The sequence below is a fragment of the Phasianus colchicus genome, chromosome 6 (assembly GCF_987193195.1).
Source record: "Phasianus colchicus chromosome 6, bPhaCol1.hap1.1, whole genome shotgun sequence".
NCBI lineage: Eukaryota > Metazoa > Chordata > Aves > Galliformes > Phasianidae > Phasianus > Phasianus colchicus.
Window position 1 is genome coordinate 19203173 of NC_143441.1, and position 24575 is coordinate 19227747.

Here is a 24575-nt window from a genome sequence, read left to right on the forward strand (position 1 = left end):
ATTATTATAGACAATGCTCCTGGTACCTATATCTGGGCTATGCACCAGCAACATCTTCTGTCTCCCTGGGCCTTGCCAGGGGCTGCTCTGACTGCCTGGCTCTGCTGGTTTAGTGCTGGGAAGGGCTGCAGCTGAGGTACACATGCACGTCCTGCTCTTGTGCTATGCTCTGAGACAGTGTTCCTTGGTGTCTGCAGAGATCCAACCTTGCTGTCTGATGTAGCCTTCTGCTTCTCACCTCAGTGCTTGCAGGTGTGTCCTTGCAGGGTATGCTCTGGTTCCAGACTCCTTAGGGAGCAAAACAAGAAAGACCTTATCCCATCCAAGGGCTGATAAACCCATGCCTGCTGGGTGAATATGAAGAGGGAAAGGAGCATCCTGCAAGCAGGGATACAGTCTGTGAGGTCACTGACTTTTGTTCTGTCTGCTGAGAAAGCCTGCAAGCAGGGCAGAAAGATGCTGTCTCAGGCTCTGCCTTCATGACCCCATCTTCTCCCAGCTGCTGCTGTTCCCAGTGTTGGAGGCCACAGGCTGCATACCCAGGTGAGTGCAGGCCTGTGCCATGGTGGCCACAGCAGCTGAAGGAAGGTACACCCCCCCCTGAAGATGTTGCACTCCATAAGCTGTGTCTAGTGGGGAAAGGTGTGGGTCAGTCAAGATGCTGAACTTGAATGCAGCAACATGTTTAGCTGCTGTCTGACAAGTGTGGAGTCAATGAGGCTTTGCAGGGGCTTATGGTAACTATAGGTCTGGGATATTAATAGGAAATGCTTCCATGAAACTTTTCTTAGTTCAGAGCAAGCGTGAACCTAGAACTGAACCTGCTCTTGCAAGATTTTGTGTTTGTTTTTGTTCCTGTAGCAGCAAGAAGGCATTTGATTTTCTTCCTTCCATTTCTTGGAACTGCTGCATGACAAAAGCATTCCTCAGGGATCTGCAGAAGAGGCTAGCAGAACAAGGGCAATAAAAAAGCTGTAGGCTTGCTAACGTCCTCCTGAAGCCTGGGTAGTTTGTGATGTCTGGATCCAAGACTGAGAAGAGGGATTGTTGGTTTCTCTGCATGGTGGGGTCAACAACAGGACAAACCATATTGCAGAGACAAAGCCTGTACTAGCAGTGAGCATTTCATAAGTCAACAAAAAGAAATACAAAAGCATGTGAGGCATATTGAAGGATAAAGGCTGACACTGCAAGGGTTAGGTGGTGCAGAGAGTGACCTGGCAGAGAGTTAGTGGCACATGATTAGGCTGCACCTCGAGGTACTGTGTTCAGTGTTGGGTCTCTCACTACAAGAATGACATTGAGGCCCTGGGGCGTGTTCAGAGATGGGAACAAAGCTGTGAAGGGTCTGGAGCACAAGTCTTATGAGAATCAGCTGAGGGAATGGGAGTAGTTCAGTCTGGAGAAGAAGCAGCTCAGGGGATACCTTGTCACTCTCTACAGCTACCTGAAAGGACATTGTGGTCAGCCTCTTCCCCCACATTACTAGCAAGGAAATTGTCTCAAGTTGTACCAGGGGAGATTCAGATTGGATGTTAGGAAAAATTTCTTCTCTGAAAGAGTGGGTAGATCATGGAACAGGCTACCCAGGGGGGAGGTGCACAATTGTCCCTGGAGGTGCTCAAGAAACATTTTGATGTTTTATTAAGGAACATAGTTTTGTGCAGAAATATTGCTGTAGGTGAACAATTGGACTGGATGATCTTGGAGGTCTTTTCTTCCCTTGGTGATTCTATGATTCTATGATTGTATGGGAACTGTTGAGACATGGCCTGAACCACTGATTGATCACCTGAGACAAGCACTGAGTCAGCCATGGGAGCACAGGTGAAGGCAATTCAGCTGTATGATCGGAAGGGGTGGAACCTGGCTGTAACACCAACTGTAACAATGATAGTCCTACAGATTTGTCACAGGCTCACTATAAAATACCTCTGAAAACGTCTACATTTTATGGAGTAGTTTGTCCCATCTGACCTGGCTGTTTTTCAGTTTCCTAAGGGTGGCACAGCCATCAGCCTGCTGGAAGGCTTTCAGTCCCACCATTGGGTGCTGTTCCTCAGCAGCTGGGAAGGAGGAAGAGTGGCCCTTCGTGCTCACTGTAACACCTGCTTCAACCACAACATGCTGCAGCAGTTGAGGACAAGGTCTGAGGTTTTCCAAAGATGTTTAATGGTGAGAAAAATAATTCAATTAGCTTACCAAAATAAGGTACCCTACAATGTTCTCCTTCTTAGATAAAGCACATAGTTATCGAAGGTCATTAGCTGTGCTGCAGAAGAGTTCTAAGCATCCTGATGCTTTATTAATCACATAACAAAATGCTAGTACCTGTTTAAGTTCCCAGCTTTGCTTAAGCCATCTGGGAGCTGCACAAGCAATCTGATAACAGGTTTGCACCACTGGTCTGTTAAATGAACTTCATTAACCTCCCACTCTGTAACAGTGAGTGGCTTTATGCAGCTTTCTCTTTCTATCATGCAGTTCACTGAATTACCAAGGAGAACAGTGTTTTCTGAGCCTGGAAAAGGCTGGAGAGCATAGTTCTGATCACAGTGATCTTGCATCTGAACTCTTTAAATTAATCCCTTGTTCCTTCTGGCCTGTTTAAGACAGAAAGTTTTGCAACTTTCTTTTTTATTACTGTGGCATCACATAGTGAGGAATGAACTGGCTTTTCCATTACAAAGCACTTTTTCATTTCTCAGCACGCTGAAGCCTGGCACACAATGCTAACCCAAGGCACAGGAAGTTTTTTTAGCAGCTTAAAGAAAATTAGGCTTTCTTTGAGATTTGGGAGCAAACAGGGTTATTTGTTTCTAGGGGAAAAACTGGGTGGTTTCAGCTGGAGTTTGGCAAAATAGTGCATAGAAAGAGCCAGGAAAGCCAGGTTGTTTTGTTGGCTCTAAATATACTCTTTCCCCTACTCTGACTAAGATTTTATTTTTAAAAACAGACAAGATTCCAGCAATCGCTTAGTTCTCACTTTGAGTAAGTTTCCTCTTTTTGGTTTGCATACTGTGTGTGCCTTTTTAACGTTTATTTATTTTCTTTTCCCAGCTCCACACTGAGAACAGATAGCCTACCCCTGAGGTATCAGCATGAGGGAGAATCACTTCTGTCCCTGCTGTGAGCAGCCGCTTTCTGTCAGCCTCAGTACTACATCCTCAGCATGACATGGTAGGGATCAACATCATGCATCCAGTCCCTGCATGATTTCAAGGGAATATGGAGAAGGTTCACACTGCTCTTAGTCGCCTTTCCAGAATGTATTCCCATCCCATGCAACCATGTCAGTGTAATGAGATTACAGCACAATTATTTCCAAGCTCATGCTCCTCCTTAGATACATCCCCACCTAGAGATGCAGCCTTCTTTCCCTGAAGATGCAGTGGAATTTGTCTCCTCTATCACTTCTGCTGACAAAATGTTAATAATGTCACTGGGAATATCATGTGCTTTATGGTCAGCTACCTTTGTTTTATTTGGAAGTAAGATGCCTGAATAAGTCCAAAATAACCTGCAGCCTTAAGCTTGAGGAAAAATTGATTGACTGCACTGAAGTCTACTGGAAGTAAATAGTGTTAAGAAAGATATATAAATGTATAAGCCTACATTGCTCTTTGTCCATTTGAAGATCACTGTATAATGCAAATCTATGATCTGTAGGTTAGTTTTGACTTCAATTAGTAGTGGGCTGTGTATCAAATGTTATTTTCTTACAAAAATAGTATAGTACATAAAACAGAGAGGTTTAAATTAATGCAGACTTAGTTCCCCTGAAATCACATACACAGTCAATAGAGACATGGTGTTTTGTTTTTATAACACAAGTTCAACAGCAGAAATGGCCAGTGTGTGCTATCATTTATCTGTTGTCCTCTCCTCAAGGCAAAATTGTCTGTGTGCCTATCTATGTAGTGAGCATAATGAGAATTGTAAAAGTTAAATATGAAATAGTGTGTTAATATAGGTCCACCTTCAAATGCTAAACTAAGACAAAATTCAAATGGAAAAATATTAAAAATAAATGTCCTTTCTCTCTAAAACCAGAACATGGAAAAAATGCAGCCTTCAACGAAGTTAACCCTTTGTGTTTCTTGGGGCCTGCAGACCTCAAAGCAGTGTGCCAGTGGAAGTTGCCAGCATGCTTCATCCTCGCTTAACAGTGGGAGGAAGCTGATACAGCCCATCTGTTTCACTTTGGAGGTACAAAGCTTAGGAAGATGAGATGCTGATTTGTCACATGTAATTCAACCCTCTGAATAACAATGTCGTAAGAGTGTTCCGGTCTTCTTTGTGCATTTCTCTGACCTCCTTGCCTTTGATCAAACCAGCCCCTTTCCTTTGGTGCGTCTGTTGAAGACAACAGCTAATGAGCAGCCTTACAGCAGTGCTTGTACTCTGACCAGCACATAATTTGATTGCCCAAAAGAAAGTAATGCTGATTGTTGTTAAATATAAATGTCCCATAGGATAAATAATCTCCAGTGCAACCATTTTGCAGTAACAAACACTTTAGGCTTCAGTTTGTTCCTTTTGTCTAATGCTACTCAGTTTTCTACATGAAGTGCCTCTTGTGACATCACTTCTCAGTCCTGTCAATGGTTCTTGTGCCACTAAAACTACACAGAATGTGCACAACAGCAACCAAAAAATAAGCTGTATTTTTTCCTTGATCTTGTCTGAGTAGATTTTGCTTTTTATGCAAATACTCTCAGCTGCGGCCATAGCATAGAAGCTGCATTGTGCAATTGCCACTGTTGATGGCACAATCAGTTTTGCTGACACTTTCTCTATAAGTGTCCTGCTGTGAGCATCTAAAGGAGATCTTTGACTGTGGACTGCAAAGATGGTAGAAGCAAAGGCTTGAAAAAACCACCCATAATGCTGGTTTTGCATTTTAAGGAAAAATGGTAATTCTCTTCCTCCACTGCACAAAGTAACTTTCCAGCTCTATGAGACAAAGAGAGATGTCGAAAGAAGTAAAAAGAAAGGCTGTAATTGCATGATATCAGGAAGGAATACATGCAGTGTAAGTATCAGCAGCAAATTCCCATCTGAGAAATGGGAAAAACAAAAGTTTTTTTGATAGTATATAGTCTGTCATAATGTTAAAGACTGGAACCAGAAGGGAAAAAAAAAACCAAACTGGCTTTTCAGTTAAGTACCTCCTAGAAATTAGTTCAATGGTTCCCAGTAGACTAAACAAGAATTAGTTCAATGAACAGGCTGGTTCACATAGAAAAACGTTAAATTCATTTTGTTTTTCCAACTATTCCCTGTCTGGGAAGATCCCCAGTCACCAGCACTGTACTTGCCTGGACTGTTTTTAACCTGTCTGTATCAGTACTGGTGGCCTGTAGAAAAGTGTTTTGAGACCTTTAGTACCAAAAGTTTGCAATCATATTGCACCACATTGTTGCTGGTTTTAATGAAAGGTGTGAAATGGAGATATAGGTTAACTGCCTCCAACAGGCTGACTGATGCTTAATATTGAACAAAAACTTGACATGCATTAAACCACAAAGCTGTAGAGATAGTTCAGGCTTACTTCTTGTTGTTGCCTGAGTTTTATTGTTACCTATTACCTCATGCAAATTTTGTTTCCCATGTGCTTCTCCAGAATGACCAGATCTTTGTGCAACAGGGCTGGCACAGTTCACAGAGAAGAGCAGGCTCTGGGAGGGCACTGCTCGCAGACCCTTCTCTTGGGTTAAGAACCAGGGACAAAAAAGGAAAGAAAGGCAGAAAGTTGCTGTTTGCTGTGAATGAAGAGATACTGAGAGCTCACAAAGACAAGCTTTTTACCCACAGAGTCAGGCTCTGGTAGGAATGGCGAAAAGGGCTTCTCTATGACCCTGACCTGCAGAGGCCATGAGGGGGCAAAAGAAACGCACTGAGCCAGGAAAGGAGATGAGGCAAGCCAAAGTGAGCTGCTACATGACCTGTCATCAGATCTGGAGCAAAACTAGTCTGGAAAACCTCTCACTAGCTGCTGCAGGTCTGCCTCAGAGCCCATCAGAAGTATTGGGGAGACATGTGGGCTCAGCCACTCCATGGGCTCTGCTCCATGGGCTCTGTCTTTTCACTTCTGAAGGTCTCTTCCACAGGGGCAGTGACACGTTTGGGCCTCCAAAAAAAAAAAAAGGGCAAAACAATGGCTTTTGGGATCTGTTAAAAAGCCCAAAATGTCCCTCTGGATCCTCCTTCTCAAAGTTTTAAGGCTGACAGTTGTGATTATGATGAGCTTTCCCCAACTTTTTTTTAATTACATTTATCTTCCTGTCAAGCCTTCTTGTACCTGAGCAATAATGAACACGCCAGCAGTTTAAAGCACATTTCCCCAGCCTCCCTCCCTAGGAACCACTCCAAGTACTGTCATTTACCTGACTCAGATACTGTATTATTTTGCCAACATTTCTCCAGACCTCTCTTGATCCTTTCAAAACCCCACTTCTCAGCCTGCACTGTAGCTACACAGTAGTTGCTATTCTTAAATGCAGGCTTGTCAAAGCAGAGCACAGCAGGTATTAATAACCAGCTGCTGCTTTCCTTCTCAAGCAAAGTGATGAGGAGATGCTGAAGACCTGTTTACACAATTCTTGAAAAGCAAACTTCTTCATTCCTCCCAGAAGCATTGTTGATTCAATTGAAGAACTCCCCTTGGGGAGGGTGTTGCTTGTGAAAGGTTACAGCCTATTAAGATAAAATCATCTCCATCAATTGTCAGCTCTTTAACCTAAATGATGATGATCTTGAGTAGTTTGCTCTACTCTGTAAAACTGGGTACACAGCTTAATTATATTAATTAGCAAAGTAGTATTATCATAAAGAATCTGACTCAATATATCTCAATGCCAGAAAGGAAAATTAAAAAAAATAGTACAAATTAGTCTGAATGACACCTGTCATTTATTAAATAGGAACTGGTCACTGTTGTGTAGGAATGCTTATTGCTGTCCTTCCAAAGGGATATGTTTCAGTACTGTGGATTTATGCTTAAAATATGTAAAGAGGTGCTGTAAAGGTAGGTAGTTGAGGCAACAAGGTGGTTATGCAAGGCTATATCTGATTCCTAGAAACCCCAAGCTTTCCTGATTTGTCTTGAGTAAACTGAAAAAAAGAGGGAGAGGGAAGGGAAGGGAAGGGAAGGGAAGGGAAGGGAAGGGAAGGGAAGGGAAGGGAAGGGAAGGGAAGGGAAGGGAAGGGAAGGGAAGGGAAGGGAAGGGAAGGGAAGGGAGGCATAAATTGATGATTTTCATCATGGCTGAGATGTGTAGGACTCAAAGAATGATGTTTTGTGGGTTTGCAGTAGACACCAAAGCGAGTCAGTGTTACGTTTCATATTTCCTGCAGAGGAGCATCAGCAGTCACATGATGTTCAGGAACAAAAACTAAGCTCTGTTCTGTGCTTTGTTTTTCTATCATAAACCCATCTTTCACACTGAAGGTTATATCTGCTTTTACTGTGTCTATCAGATGTTTTGTCCTTGTTTCAAAATTGTACATTACTTCAACCACGTGTTTGCAGCTAAAGTAGTGTTTCCTTTAAGTAAAAAGAATGGATTTGTCCCACATTTCATGGAAAAATATTTTAAAAACTGCTCCAAAGCTTTCTGAGCCATTGATTTTATTCCTCATTAAGTGTGGTAAAACGAGAAAATTCCTTAGAATGACAAGCCAGGAAATTAGCAGTCTTCTAGAGGGGTAAACACAGAGGCTGCATGATCTATGCAGTCCAGAAAAACAAATTGTATTAAGCAATTTGCACTGGTTGAAAACAGGGAGAGGAAGAGGGCGGAGAATTCAAATGTTGACCTAAGAAAACTCAGTATAAAAGATTTTACTAAATACTAGATCAAGTAAGCTTAACTTATTTGATGAGGTTATAATTTGATAAATTTGTGCAGATGTTCTGTGTCATGCTCTTCAAATTAAAATGAATAGCAGTACCTAAAATTAGTTGAATTATATTAATAAGTAACTGTGAACAGGAAGATACCATCTTGTGGAGGACCATGTAGGCACCATGTAGATCATTGCATTCAGTTATTTCTTCACACTTTCCTGAAAGAAAATGGAATTAAGGATTAAATTTGCAGAGGACACAAGTTACTGAGGTATAAATAAAAATGAGGTGAGTTCCTTTGTACGGATGGATTTCCATCACTTGACTACATAATTGCGCTGAATGTATATTTGGGAAAGAGATGTGTGACTAGCAGAGGGAGCCCATGTGATGCATCACTAACTGTAACTGTGTCTGTGTCATTCCTGGAATACTATGTCTGTTTTCATAGCATCAACACCAGAATTTATGTAGAGAGATCAAAAGGGATTAGCAGGGAAGGCTAAAGAATGACTTGAGGTCTTGACAGGGTTCTTCAGGAAGATGCTTCAATTTGATGCATAATGTAATATGGGCTGCAGCGTGATTAGACCACATGAAAGATTTCTGATTACAGTAGGATCTCTTATCTGGTGAATGAGTGAAAGCTCAAGTCAGACAAAGTCAAGCTGGGAATGAAGTGCAAGTTTTACCAAGGAAAAAAATAGCCTTCGAACAACACAGCCTACAAAATGGTTTGATTTTTAATTTTTATCATCCTGGATCTCTTAGGAAGGAAGGAATGTGGCTCTAAAGACCTGCTCCAAGTGAAGAATCTTGAGGCAGGCGACACTAGGTGAACTGGCCTTTATAACTCATGTTAGACAGACTAAATTATCTGAAACGTTTCCATCTGGACCTCTGAATATCTTTTTCTCATGTGTTGAAGGAGTGTTTGCTAGACATTTTTAGTAAAATGAACCTGAGACCAATTTATCCCTGCACAGTGGCATTCTTCAAGCCAAGAAGACAGATCTGTGATGTTTCCTTTGGCTTTCTGCAGGGGTACAAAATAAACAGTAGCCACTGAGATCATAAATTTAGCTACATAGCAACTTTCAGAAAAAGCAGCAAAAGTTTTATAAATAGGGACAGGCAAAGCAACGGAGATGACAGAGTTAGAAACAACCTCATCCTGGACCACAGAAAAATATTTACAAAAATGTGTGTAAAAATCAGAGTATATAAAGCTGCCAGTGACTAAAATCAGAATGTTTTATGTGAATAATGTACCCCAGGGGAGAAATCTGATGGTTATTTGCATCATGACTGACATTTTCAAAGATGACATCCCAGGAGATTAGCCCAACAAGCCTTGATTTTTAGTGGCACAATTCTGCTCTGAGAAGTTTGGTCTAAGGTATAGCCATTCCTATCAGTTTTGGTGATGTTCCTCTGGTCCAGTGTTTTATCACTGGAATTAAGCCCCTTCTAAGTAGTCCACGAGATCTGCCATTTAGAGTGACAGTATTTTAGCTGTGTTGAAATGTCCTTCAGAGAGAAAATTCATAGCGTAGGAGAGCAAGGGCTTCTGCCACAAGGTAGCCAGAAATAGTCTGTGGTGCACTCAAAGTAATACGATACATATAAAGCATACAAAAACTTCCGTCCAGATGCCAGAACACCAGCACACCTAGCCTCAATTCAACAGATGCATAGTTGTATGTTCAGCTGGGGTCAAGGAAGCAGTGCAGTTTGAGGTTTACAAAAATATATTTCTTTCTCAAAATATCTCTGGCCATTTCCATCGTGGTCAGGCAGCCTCAGCTCAGTCTCCAAATACCACTGACATCTCATTTCAGGATTACAGGGCACCAAACCACTTTTCTTCTACTTGCAGTTTGCATCCTCACGGAAGCAATTTATAAGTTAATGTCACATCTCCAAAACATGTGCTCATCTTTCAGACTGATTGAAGAGTAGAGACCTCCCTGCGTAGAAATTCTCTTCTGTTCCCACTGTCAGTGAAAACAGTCACCCTAGATTGCCTTCAACTTAAAACAGGGAACATGGATTTAATACAAATTTTTACTCCAATATATGTCATGAAGTCTGAATCTAAAATTAATGACTCTGTGTACAAGTTACACTAATGTCTGCATGCTCTGGAAAATGACACCACCTACACTTTTTTTCTGAAATAATTTTGATATTTCATATGAATCAAGTTTCTCATGTGATCCATGGCTTCAGGCAACTTTCAGCTCAAGCAAAAAGAATTGAGAGGCTGGCTTTGTCTCCCTTAAAATTGGCCAAGTTTTATGCTACTTGGAAAAAGATGAAACTGCATTTCCTAGATGGGTCTTTGCAAGACAAAGCCCTTTGATTTCAGAGGGAGTTTTCTTGCCTTACTAAAAGAAGGAGCAATAATGCCTCTTCTGTGAACATTCGATGCAGGTCTCTGGACACAGCTGGCTCTCCAATGAGCTGCCTTAGATCCTGAAACCGTGAAGAGCCCATAGTGGATTTCACAGAATTATAGCATGAGTGTTGAAATGGTTTCAGTTGGAAGTTGAAATTTCACCTCAAAATCTCTCTAATGTACATGGTATGTGCAAGATTCATGCGCAAGTTCTGCTCATACCTGTATGGTGCTGTTATGCCTCTGCATAGATCTGTATAATAGATGCTCCTTTGCCTGGGGCAGCCCTCTCTATCTGATATGCCAGCAAGACTCAATATCCTCTCTTTTAACCAGTTCAGCATCCCTCTTTGCAGAGCAAGCCCAAAGCAAGCACACAAGAAATGAAGAAACCCCCCACTGCCGTTACTCCAAATTTATCACTTTCTGTTACCTGCCCCACTTGCTGAGCCCTCACTGTGTAATGAACCTGTGGCACAGGACAGGTGCACTCATGGCTGGCCACACATACATACATACACCAGAGAGTGTTACAGTTTTGGTGGAAGATGGCTAGCTGACATCAGTGAGGAGCATTTATGCACCTACAGTGGAGAACAAAAGAATAACAGCTTATAAAGCTCCTGTTCCCAAGTGCATTATCAAAAGGGAAAGACATGAGCACCCTGCTGCCTCAGGCAGGTTGTGGTTGCTTGCCTGTCTGCCCCTGCTGGCACACTGGGACTTCAGCACTGCTGGCGAAACGGTTAATGAAATAAACATGCTCCATTTCTCAGTCATTTAAGCTATTTTCACTTGTGTCGGGTTTCATTTTACAAAGCCCCGATGTTGCGGCTGAAAGCAATCGGCAGTTTGAAGCTTCTGAGAAAAGTTTCACAATGGATCATCCAGTACGTGGCAATGCATCTTTCTGACACCAAATTTTGCACTTCTTCCCATTAGAATTTCTGGCTGAATATGAATTTAACTTTGTTTTAGGCACAAGCAGCCTCCTGATCCCAGACAGCTTCAGTGTGCAACAACCTCCTGGGTAAGGCTGAGTCTTCAGCTAATTTAGAGTTCAGCTGGCTACAATTTACATGAGAAATAGTTGGCAGTTCAGTCCATTTTGTCATCTTCCTTGCTTCTTCTACAATGTCAGATCTCTTTCAGCTGTAAAAGAAGACTACGTGCATGAAGAGAACAAAGTCCCACTGCTGAGACATTTAAATGCCATAAAATGTCACAACATCAGATATGCTTCAAGATCTTAAAAAAGAATTAGAAGTGCAGAGAATTTATTGGATGCTGACATGCAGCTAATAGCACGTTTGTATGCAATGATTTCACACTATTTCTGCAGTTTTAAATGTCATGTAAGTGTATAAATTCTTTTCAAACATAACCTTTACTATGGGAACATCAGTAACATAAAATCTAATTAAAGGATAAAAAAACTTGCTGGAAGCATAGCCTTTTTCATATCAAATTGGTAATGAGTTAATAGAATTCTATGAGGGATATTATTTCAGATGAATACTGACCAGCACAGAGAAAACCCGACCTTCCACAGCATCATTTAGTAGAAGTTCCTCCCCTCTCTTCAGCACCTCATCCTCACTCTTTGTAATCCTGTGTGAATTATTATTCCATGTGGCTGCATCAAAACACATGAAAACAGCAGCTGGACCTCTGAAACCACCCCATTTCGTTCAGCCTCAATCCCTCACACTGGGACACTTGCCACCTTGCCACAGTCTGTTACACCCAAGCCTGTGGCTGATGAATTACAGCTCTGTCAGTCCTCCTGTCCAGCAAACTGCCAGTGCATGAGGAGGAACCCAGCATCATTAGCAGAGTTACAGAGCACCATGGACAAAGTAATAGCAGGCTGTGTTTCCCTCGCTCAGTGCTTCCCCTGGAAAACTAGGCCACGGTGTCCTTCAAACCATAATGAGAATTATTATTGAGAGGACTGTCAATCTATGTAACAAAAGAAACGAGGCTTGACAGTTCGGAAAATTAGGGGTAAGTACAGTAGGAGAACCAATTACTGCAAAAGGATTTTTTTTTTTTTTCTCTATGCTCAGACTAAAACAACGAGAACTGACCCTGGCCAAAGCTGTTGTCTAATTTTGATAATATATGGTTATCTGTAGCTGTTGAGATTTGCCTGGAAGACTTAGAATATGATAAAGTTCCACTTAGGCTGTTCTTTCCCTAAGCAAATGGTTTTTTGCATTAAGTTAATGCTGCAGAAGTGATATCTGAAAATGCTGTATCACAATGCAAATGGACCAGCAGAGCAGCCCTCACCCCTTTCTGTTTCTTTTATTATTTCCCTAGAGAATCACTGCAAGAATATTTTTGTCTTCTGTGACTTTCCAACCATCACTTACTTTCCCTTCCATCCTGGTCAGTCAGAAACTATTAACCTTCCAGGTTTAATTGCTGTGGCTCTCTCACCTATGTCAGCATGTTCTGTAGGAACTGCCAGTCCTGATGTGACCCACTATGGAAGCAGCAGCTTTGGAAGCAGTCAGCACTGGGAAAAATCACTGTGACAAAACCGTATTTCTGGAATCCCCAACACAGGGCACAGATCTCTCCAAATGAGGAAGTTCCCCATTTACCCACCACAGCCCCACAAAGTTACTTTAATTGGAGCCCTGCATCTCTTGTTTCTCTTACGGTGATACAGACCAAAGCAATGCTTGGGAGTCACCTCATTTTTAACACCCAGCTCTCAGTGTTTGCCTCTGCTGCTGGATGTGCAGAGAGCAGTTCTTTCTTCATGCCCTTTGGCAAGAGAAGTGTATGTCTTAAACATGAAAGTATTTTTACATTTACTCAAAAACACAGGAATTATCACGTCATTTTAAATGCACTCTCTATCTACTGTAGCAGCTAGCGTTGGCCACTGACCTGTACCAGTTTTCCAGTATGTGGTTCAAAGTCCTCTCAATCATTATGAAAAAAAGAGATTATTTTAAGCCCTGAAGTAGGAGATTTAACCTTCCCATGCTTAGTGCAATGTGCTGTGACTATGAAAATCCATATAAGCTGTGAGGACTCCAGCACCCTTCTTGAGCTTGCTGAGTTAGCCAGTTGACTTCAATGAAATCCTGTGGCTGTGACTACTGCCTTCTAAAAAAATATTTTCTTTTATGGATTTCTGCGTTTTTCAGCCTTTTGTTGCATTATAGGATTTAACCAGTAATATACCTGTTCTGTATGCAAAACATTGGTCAGTAGAAGATAGAAAAATGAATATTGTTGGATCAAATATAGTCATTCTTACAGCACTAGAAATGTTATTACTTGCAGTACAGGTCATGAAATAATTTTAACCTGATTCTTCTGGTGAGCAGTCTACAAACAGTATCTTGCTGGAGTGTGATTGTCAGAGAGGTTCAGAACCCAGGGGAATTACATCAATGCCATTTGCATGTTATCTACTTGGACGCTTTGCAAAATTTGCAGTTCCAGTGTTAGCAACCGCCTTTCCATTCTTCTACAGTTTTTGTAACTTTACAAGAAAGTAAATACTTGAAATATGGGGAACTGGGCTGGGGATGGCTTCTTTTCTGTGTAGATTGTGAAAACTGTGGGCACTGATGTTAAAGTACACAGATCTGCATGCTGCCCTGTGCATCAGTGTGGGTGCACTGTGTCTCTCAGGGCCCTCCTCTGAGGCTCATGCTGCTCCATCTTCACAGAATCATAGAATCATAGAATGGCTTGGATTGAAAAAGACTTCAAAGATCATCTAATTTCAATCCCCTTTCTACGTGCAGGGTCCCCAGCCAGCAGACCAGGCTGCCCAGAGCCACATCCAGCCTGGCCTTGAATGCCTCCAGGGATGTGGCATCCACAACCTCCTTGGGCAACCTGGTCCAGTGTGTCACCACCCTCTGTGTGAAAAACTTCCTCCTAATATCTAACCCAAACCTCCCCTGTCTCAGTTTAAAACCACTCCCCTTGTCCTATCACTATCATGTAAACAGTCATCTAGAAAGATGTTTGTTTACAAATTGATACAGATTTCATCAAGCAAATAAACCTCGAGCACTGGTTGTGAGCCAAGGCCCAGGGCAACACGAGGCCCTTCCTCCCTCCTTCCCAATTTCGGATCCTGCCTGCTTTGCTGGAGCATGGCCACAGCCCTCCAGGTTTCACCTATTTCATAACCACATTGCACTTATTGCCAGATGGGATGAAACAGCACAGAAATGGCAACGAGTAAAGTGTGCGGTTCTTTAAACCTGCATACAGGAAAGGTGAGCACAAAGCACAGTATTCCAGAGAAGGATGTTCAGGAAGCACTGTTTCCAGCGCTGCTGGCTGGCTGTTCATTCTCCACAGCAGAAATGGTGGCACAGCTGCTCATTGTGGGGATGCTCTGCACTCTGCAGTGAGATCCTTACCCACAGCCCCACACTGGTCCCAGAAAAGATCCACTTTTTCTCCACCCAGTGACATTCTGTCATCATTTTTCAGCAGTCCTCCCACAATCATTACCAGTGCGTTACGCAAATAAAAGATCTTTTACTCTCATAATGGACAGTAGTGATATTTAACTCCTCAGCCCTCATGACCCCAAACACCCAGGCTCACTTTGCAGCCGACTGACAGCAGCTGTGTGTTAAAGCCCTCCTCAGCAGCCCATGGCACACTGGAGCATGACTGATGAATATGTGCCTCCAAAAAATCATTTAGACATTAATTTGCTTTGTAAAACCCAGTGTATGTGACATTCAAATACATCCTAAAGCTGAGCTATTTATTTGGCAGTTTATTTCACTCCTAGCAGGCACTGGGGGGGTTATATTTTTCAGTAGTCACACGGTATGATGTTTCTTTTGTTACCTCAGAATGTGCTAGGTGTAATTTCCTCCAATTTATCGATGGAGGAAACCAAAGGACGGAGAACAAAACCCAGCCTGAGTTCCTGCTCTCCACTTCCTGGCTGTGCTACTTTCCTTCTCCCCACACAGTTCTCAGCTTACAGTGAGGCACTGATCAGTCATCTCCTCTCCCTCCAAAAGCTCCTCTATGGGCTGTAGACATTCCAGCAAGGCCGGTGCACTTCCAACCAGGCAGGAGGGGCAGCTGAACCCGCATTGGCAGTGCTCCCACTTCACATCCATTTTGTCCTGAGGGACTGCTAACACCTCCAGCACCACTGGATCTTCCAGTACGCAGGGATCCTAAGGGATGACACCAAGACCATGCCATCCCATAGCTCCCATAGCTGCCTATATTCCTGGGCTAAAATTCCTCATTTTTGTTTAACATTTGATTGCCTCCCCACTCCCTTTGGCTTTCCAGCTCATTATACTCTACAGTGGGTGCTCCCCTGCATCTTCAAGGGCTCTTGTTGCTCTTCACTCAAGCCCCATTTCTAATGCACAGCTGTAATGCACAGCAAAAAGGGGGCTGCCTTTCCCCAGCCACTGGAGATCAGAGGTGGTAAGTCAGAAAGTGAAGTTCAGTAGTGTCCGGAAACAGAAATAACCATAAAACCTCAAATGGTTTTACTGCTTTTTTCTTATGGAGAACAAGCAAGTTGTAATGAATAAAGGGAATCACGGGTCAGTTTGGAAAATTATTGGACTGATCTGTCCCAACACTTCTTTTGCAATAGAGGAAAAAAGAATCTGAGGGTTGTAAGACTGTGGGGATTTTTTTCAAATGTTTACAGGAGTTCAAACAATTGAGATTGGTATAGGATACATGCAGACCTATTAATTTTTAAACCAAGTTAGTAAATATTCCATTTAAAAAGCTTAACTGCTCAGTGATGAGGTGTGAATTGAAGAAAGAAGTGGTCAAGTCCTACACCCATTACAGATGAAAGCAGCAAGCTAGCGACTTCCCCAGTATTAAAATGCCACGGGCCAGGTGTCCTGCTGCAGCAGTTCTCCACTTCAGCTACAGGGTGTGAAATACACCACTGTATGTGCAAGCTTTGCTGCAACTATGGTCTCATGACTGTCCCCTTTGCAAGTAGCACCCTTCATTTTGAACCTCAACACAAGTGTAAAGCTAGGTAGATCCAGGCTTACCGAAAGGAGTTTGACTCAGTGATCCTCACAGGCCTCTTCCAACTTGGGATATTCTATGATTCTGTGAAAGATTATTACATGTGCACAGAGAAGCCAGGAGTTCCCTTGACCTGTGCAGCAAACAATGCATACAGCAAGTAGAAATATTACTGACAAAACTGCATTCATGCAGTAGAAATCCAGGAAATTATACATATGGAAATGTAAGAATAGCAAGACTGGAAGATTAGGTCCTTTAGGATTCGCTCATTTGATTAGAAGAACAGAATTAAAATTTGGAGCTCATTTCCATTTTTCATGCTGGCAGTTCTGATTCATCTCTCTGCTGCTTCCACTCCAGAACAGGAAAAAGTGAGCATGGTAACCGGCCAGGGAGTCTTACAAAAATATTCCTGGGCTGTACAAAGCAGCTGAAAACTGGCCTGACTCATACAGCATCTTTCACTATGCCTACACCAGTGAGCCCATGAAATGGGGCACCCACCTGGAGCTCCTTGCTGCAGAAACATGAGAATATAAAGAAACAAACGGTCCAAGATGGACATGACATTTTGCAATACTGTGCTTAAGTCCCGACCCTGTTGACTTGAGAAGGAAGACCAGCATGAGAGAAGGGCCATAGCATCTCCAGAACTTGTCCCTGAGCTGTTTTGAATGCTTTGATAACATCGATAGGCCCAGAACATCCCTCAGAAAGTGCTGTGGGAGGAATTCTTGGAGGACTGAGTTGCCATGTGCAAGTGGTTAGTGCAGGGGATGGAGGGCATGATCCTGGGCTTTGCACTTCCATCTCCAGTGGCTGCTACAGACTGGACTTGGACTGTGTTCAAGAATGAACTTGCTGTTACTGTGTACATGGCGAATAATCCCTATGTGAATGTTTTCTTTCCCAATTAGTATTTTCTTTTAAATTAAGCAATATGTTGACATATTTCTCTATTCATATCCTTATTCAGTTGCTGGAGCCAAACAAAAGCCAAAAATGCAGTCAGATAAACAGCCACTCGTGTTTTGGCTCCGTCTTCCAAAGTTCAAAGCTATATAAACAGTTCAAATACTTTACAGCACATTTAAGAAAATAAAGGCAAAGAAAAGCGTAATGTTAACTAATGGCTTAATTTGCTAAGAGCACTTCACCATACTTTGGGTGTTTGTACATAACCATAACACATAACCTAAAATAAACACTGTCAAAAAGGACTAATAATAAAAGTAATTGCATCGTGGATGCAAAGAATACTTTAAGAAAGTACAACTGAGAAAAATATGCTAATAAATTTGGTTAAAACTGGGTTAACAGTAGAACCTGATACTTTGCTTGCAGGTGTTTATGTTGCATTCTCTTAACATGTAACATGCAAACTGCCTGAAGAATTTTTAGCTACTCATCAACTTTCAAAGCATCTGTCTAACTGAGTTCATTTAAAGGCCTTATGTTACATACAGATTTGGACTGAGTATAAATAATGCACAAAAGCAACTTCCATTTTAAGGTCTCAGTGTTACACTAGAATCCAAAAGTATTTAAATGGTCATTTGGATAACTGCATCTATTTTAGCTGTTAGGTTGCTTTCGTTGCTTTGTTCTGTTTAAGCAGATGGTATATATGGATATTACTCACAAAACAATTATCTTCATTTTTAGTGAGATACAGCAGGATCAGAGGAGTTATGTATACAGCAGAGTTCAACATACAAAACCTGTCAGCCTTAACTCATGTGGCACTCATCTTGCACTTTTTTTTTTTTTTTTTTTTTGCCTTAAAGTGAAGAAAAAACACTGTGTTTAATCCTTTCAATGTTACCCGACATCTCTCAAAGATGTGATGTGCTAAGCAGCGATTTATCAACAGTAAGAATACCTGAGCCATTAATCCTGATCACCCAGATGAAGAAAGAGGTTGTACAGGAATGTTTCATTTGTGATATCAATTATATAGCTCTGTGATTGCCACTAAAAAAGTGATGGGCCAGGACTGCTAATGGAGCTTCAGTGGCCTTTAGGCCTATCTGAAGTACAAGACCAACTTACTGACGTTTTTTCAAAGTCAACACCTTTCAACTGGGAGTAAAGTTGGTGGTAAAATTCCAGCAGCCTGGGTATTGGATTTTCTGATAAAGTGAAACTGACCTTGTCAATTTACAGCCCAGCTAAATCTTGATGTAACATAGTTATTGTGTAGATAAGTCGGGAATAGATTTGACCCTGGAAGACTGATTTTATGCTGGCTCGGGGTACAGTCGGTAACAGCCAATGTCATGTTGCTTCCCATCAAGTGGATGTGCCAACGGAATGCTTGCAGCTGACAGCATAGAGAAGGACTGCTCACAAAGCAGTGCTTGCAGGTGCTCAGCACGGGTTAAACACTTCATTTTCTAAGTCAGAGCAGAACTCATTCTTGGCAGGATCATCATATTGAGGCATATGATCTGTCACTGGACACTAAGAGAGCTCAGCACCTTCTAAAACTGCTCCCAGCCCATTCAGTTTGACATTTAAAAATGCAAGCTAAGACGTGACATTTACTGTGCAAACTGTTTTCATCTTTCTTTTCCTTTAACTTTATAATGACTAGAAAATAAATCTAAGTCCCTAACAATTCAGACTGAGTGCGGGTATACTGATGTTCTTTGTCAGAGCCCTACTGACTTTTACAAGATGTTATCCATATACAAATATACATTATAACCTAAATGTAAAAATAGAATCTCAAATTGGTTAAATAAATGGATAAATCTGTGTAGAATGCATGTCTTGAAGAGCTCTAATTAAAACAGTGATTTTCAGCAGACATTGCTGTCTTCCACTTTTTCCCACGACTGAACAGAAACTTCATTTTGATCTCTGTAGGATTTTGCTTGTTTTTCTTCAAATTTATTAGCTTCTGTAATTATATAGTCCATTTTATTGTTAAATCAGAAACAGGAAGAGAACACTCTAGGTTGGTATAGTCATTTTACAATGAGCATATCAGCTACAATACCTTTACCTAATGTCGTCATAAAACCAAACAAACAGAACCAGAACAGCTTTTTTTTTTTTTTTTTGACAAATCTGCTTATTGAGATATCGCGTATTCCGCAAGGAAGAAAATACTTGAAAAATAAAAAAGTTAAAATTTAGTTAAAAGCTTTACTTGTCTAGGAGCAATCTCATAAAACTTTTTAAGATGAGCACTTCACTTCACAAAATGAAAAACTATTTACAACATTTTGCTTGCAGTTTGGTCACATTATCTACACACATTTGCAGAAGATCTTAGGCAAAATAGGTATGAATCTTTTTTCTGACATAAGCTATCAGATTGATTGCACATTTTCCTTTTACATAATGGCTCTCCTATAGTGCACTGAAGTCAGTGATCACTGTCTAATTACATTCTCGTTTTAATTTATGGCTCAACAATAAAATCAATAACACTTCAAATCCAAATATCTGAGTGGCTGAATTACATATACTGTGAAACACGTGGATCCCACTTTTTTGGACCTGATTTTCAAAAGTTAGGCGCACAATAATTCACCTTGCTAGCACAGTTATGGAACTGTGCAAAGAAACAGAGAACCCACACATCTGTCTTTTTGAAAATCAAGGCAACTTGTCACATTCTGTTATCTGTTTTCTAATCATAGCTCATTTTAAAAACAGTCACTTCCCTATGGCACTATAATAAACTTTTCAGCACGCTATGACTGAATTACAGTATCTTTTACATACATACTACATTTTGGCCAATAATGTAATTTCCATGTTGCACAATATCATTGCCTTCACAAGCAGAGTTGCTACATACATTCACAGTTTCAATAGATTGTAATTAGCTTCTCCAGTTGTGCTTTGAAGATTCCAAATATTTTTCAACAGTAAGTGCAAAGCAAATGTCCTATGCAGCTACAATTGGTCACAGAGTTATAAACTCCATAATTATAAGATGAGAGTTCTCTCATTCTCCATTTTCATCACCTGCTTTTTCAGGTATGACCTCCAGGCTTCGACGGGGCTTCGAGATTTCGGCGTTTTCAGTGCCTGGCTTATTGAGTCCACATGAAAGAGTGGCATAATGGATTTGTTTCAGATTCTCCAGTGCTTCATTTTTAGCATATTTGAGAAGATCAGCTTGTCCCTGCAAAACAAAAATGGTGTTTGAATACACACTGAATAATAGAGCTATATATATCTTTTTTGCCCTTTCGTTTATTTGGTCTATTGGTAGAGTTGTCCTGTTCAAATTAGGTAAATAAATAAATATTTGATTACTTCATGCTTGTAAAGTGATAAGAACCAAGCTCCTTGCCAGCTCTGGAGCCAATCTGTTGCATAAACAAAGGATAGGGACTATTTCTAACAGCTTTCAGAAAGGTAATCTGTTCTGTATTTATAACCTACGGGAGTAAAAATGTTTCCGTACGGACAGAATTGTGGAGGCTCATTTATATATTTCAAGGAGCAGTTAAACAACTTTGATTGTTGGTTCTTTGAGGTTTTTTTTTCCAAGCAATGTGACTAACTCAACAGTAGCGTGGTAAAGAGTCAAAGTTTGTCAAAATATGAAGTACAAAATACGGGTCAGGAAGCGACAGGTAAAAAGTACAGTGACAAAAGAGACTTCATAGGACTGTCTGCAGTTCAGAGCTATCTTGCAGTCCTACCCCTAACTGCAATTCAGCTTAAGTAAAGCTGTAAGAGAAACTGTCCCAGACTCAGGTGATCCAGCTTTCTGTATTACAGCCCTCTAACTACCACAGCTCAAAAATCAGATGATGCTTCAAAAATACCAGATTTTAAGCAACATCAGTTTGTATGGGAACTGTTGATCACTGCCTGAGCCTCTGATTGACCACCTGAGGCAAGCACTGAGTCAGTCATGGGAGCACAGGTGAAGGCAATTCACCTGTGCTACCAGAAGGGGTGGAGCCTGGCTGCACCTCTCCTAGACCCCATTTACGGGCTCACTGCCACTGAGGAAGGATCTCTTTCTGGAGATCTGTATTACTCCCCCTGAGTTTTCGAGCCTCTAAGCCCACCGGAAAGAAAAAATTATCTTCACACCATTCCTGTGTTGCTGCCAGATCACGTGCAACACCTGGTGATGGCTTACATAGGACTGATGAAACACAGATGGACTTGCACCTCACGATTACATGTCTCCAGTAACATCATCGAGCACTGGCCCACGAAAGAACCTGAACTTTCACCAATCATTGTTTGCCTTAAATTGTGTTTTCATACATCGCGATGGGAAATTGTATAAGCGTCACGATGTGTCAGATCTCTGTAATAAGGAAAGCTCATCCTTTAGTTAACCCAATCATAGGTTCATGCCATGAAGGGGTGTAGTGTTTGGGAACAGCCTGTTGATCACAGCCTGAACCTCTGACTGACCACCTGAGGCAAGCAATGAGTCAGCCACAGGAGCACAGGTAAAGGCAATTCACCTGTACTACCGGAAGGGGTGGAGACTGCCTCCACCTCTCCTAGATCCCATTTAAAGGCTGACTGCGACTGAGGAAAGATCTGTTTCTGGAGATCGCTCCTTGTGGAGTTGTGCAAGCCTATGACACTGGTGAGCATTTCCATTTATTTTGATTATCTTTCCATCGCGATAGTCTTACTAAGCCTAGCTTTTGTACACCTATTGATTGTACATGGTTCCAGTTGAAGAGAAGAAAAGAAACACACAAATGACCAAACAGGCACTGTGGTTCCTTGAGACTCTCATTTCATATAATGTTTAAAAAGTTATGAACTTTGACTGCACCTTTTCCTGCAATAGGAGTATTCATGTCTTTCTGAAGTAAAATCCAGCTCCTGACAGTCACTTCTCTTGTACAGACATAACTGCTATGTCACCTCTCTTCCTCTGCCAAATAAGGGTGAAGTCCAACTTTACTTTGTGATTTCAAAAATAAAGGAGAGTTAGAATGACAATCAGATAAAAGCAGATGTGCACTCAAGTTGTGATACTTCAGCCTCGCTTCTTTTAGCAACTATAGAATATAAGTACTACCTTAAGAAGTGAGCAGAACTACACATTTGAGGCATACAAATCAAAAACATATATTGCTTTCTTCAAAGAAATACTTCCCTAGAATAATCCAAGGCAATAATAACTGGAGTGTCTTTTCTGTTTACAGGGCAGGAAAAAATCTCAAAGTTCTCCAAACACAGCAAAAGCTTCAGTAATTTTTTTTTCTAAGGAAAACCAGGGATACTATTTTTTTTTTCAAACTGACAAACAACTAAAAGCTAATTTAGAACACTCCAGCAGACTAAATGAGTCATATCTGGAGTGCATCTGTCTCTAGCCCAAGCTCTGTTTTACAGGGATTAGTGCTAAATAATTCTATAAGTTTAATGAAGTTTGTATGGGAACTGCTGAGTCACAGCCTGAACCTCTGATTAATCACCTGAGGCAAGCAATGAGTCAGCCCTGGGAGCACAGGTGAAAGCAATTCACCTGTGCAGCAGGAAGGGGTGGAGCCTGGCTCCACCTCTCCTAGACCCATTTAAGAGCTGACTATCAGTGGGGAAGGATCTCTCTCTCTTCTGAAGATCCACTCCACTAGCCTTTCCTGAGCGAGCCCACGACATGGGTAAGCATCCTATTTATTTTCTTTGTCTCGCTGTGCCTAACTCTCTTGCTTATTTCATTATTATAACATCTTAATATTATTTGATTATATAATATTCCTTTATATAATTTTCATTGATTATACACTTGGCAAGCCAGGCAGGCAAGCCGAATATACTAAAACTTACACTATGTCCTTTCTTTGGAATTTCTGTAAATGGTTCAAGGGGGAGAACACTACCCCCCCTAGATAAAATAATTCCAGGGCAGATCCCAGGATTTGTGGGATCCCCTTATTATGAATTGGCAACTATCATTGAAAAATGGGGTCCCCTACATGTTGTGGGAAACGTTTCCCCATATCACCTAGCAGATTACTTTCAGGGACTAGGCAAAGATATATTAGTCAGAAGAGAAAGACAATTAGCTGCTTCTACAGTGGCATGGCCACTGTTAAATGCTTTAAACAATGCTGAAATAAGGAATACTACTTTAGTGAACAAAAATGAACTTTTAAAAGATCATATTGAGAAGTTAGAACAGGAATTTGGCATAATTAACAGGAAAAAAAAACAATTCTACATCTTCCAATAGGTCAAGTTTGTAGTATTTCAATAGACAATGACCAGGCTCCTGAATCAACGGACTGTGTTGATCAGGAAAATAAACAATCTAAATCAGATCTTGAATCTCCAATTTTGACGGATGCACTAGAAGTCCATCCTGTTATAACTCAAAAAACAAAAAAGGTACAGGACAGACCAGCAGGGGTGCCGCCTGATCAGTGACCCCCGTTCAAACCCACTTGCACGTAACAGCCCGACCGTACACGGCAACAGAACTGATGGACTTAGTCCAACGATTCAGGCAGAAACCTAGAGAAAGTGTGCCAGCTTGGTTACTAAGACTGTGGGATTCTGGGGCAGAGAGTGTTCTGGTGAATGGCCCGGAAATAGCCAAATTGGCCACAATGACCGTCCATCCTGCTCTTAGACAGAGATTATATGCAGGTAATCAATATAATGATGAAAACCATTCTATAATAGAATGGTTAATGGCGGATGCCGTATGGTATGGCCCAATAAATCTGATATTCCTTTACATACAGGGATGTGGTCCTCCATGGAGGACCTTCAAAATTACATCCGTGAATTATAGGTGTAAGGGAAGTGATTTATGAAGATACCTTTGATGGCCCGGATCTGGTCAAATTCTCAGCGGGGATCAGAGACCTAATTTTACAACAAGCTCCCTCCCATCTGTATGGCACTCTGGTCTCTATATTAAATCCCCTAGTGGCCTCAGAAGCAGTTGTCCAGCAGGCTGCGCAGTTAGTGGCTGATCTAGGAGTAACAGAACACCTGCGGAATAGGTGCAACATTCGGACACTAGAAGAAGCCGAGGTCTTGCCAGTGACTAAAACCAAAATACCGGCTACTTGAGCTCCTCAATCGGGACCCATAAGGGTCTCCCAAAAACAAATGTTTAATGATTTAATTCGGGCTGGGGTCCAATTTGCTAAGATTGACGGCCAGCCCAACCATGTCCTTCTCCAACTGTGGAAACAACTAAAGGACAACCAAAAATTTCGGACCTACTCTAAGAAACCAAGGGTAAGGGTTATAGAGAGAATGCCAACAACAACATAGAGGATTTCATTGTTCCTAATAGGAAAAAAAAGCCGCCTCAGGTGTCTCCGGCTA

General features: G+C 41.4%; 1 protein-coding gene and 1 long non-coding RNA gene across 5 annotated transcripts in view; one reads left to right on the plus strand and one right to left on the minus strand.

Moving 5' to 3' along the window:
- The first annotated feature begins 413 nt into the window (after positions 1-413).
- LOC149917474 (uncharacterized) lies at positions 414-4650 on the plus strand. Of its 2 annotated transcripts, none has more exons than XR_016467462.1 (3): positions 414-543; positions 1993-2175; positions 3061-4024. It is a non-coding gene; the product is annotated as an uncharacterized LOC149917474 (long non-coding RNA). The 2 variants fall into 2 exon arrangements; XR_016467463.1 differs by lacking the exon at positions 414-543 and adding an exon at positions 4054-4650 and having other exon boundaries at positions 1907-2175; positions 3061-3180.
- Positions 4651-18693: 14043 nt separating this feature from the next.
- Positions 18694-24575, minus strand: part of PLCL2 (phospholipase C like 2) — a 101840-nt gene continuing 95958 nt past the window's right edge. For all 3 annotated transcript variants that reach the window (XM_031590200.2, XM_090142596.1, XM_090142597.1), the window contains exon 7: positions 18694-20424. In XM_031590200.2, coding sequence (XP_031446060.2) covers positions 20245-20424 — 180 coding nt within the window. In that variant the 3' untranslated portion in view covers positions 18694-20244. The remainder of the gene's footprint in view (positions 20425-24575) is intronic.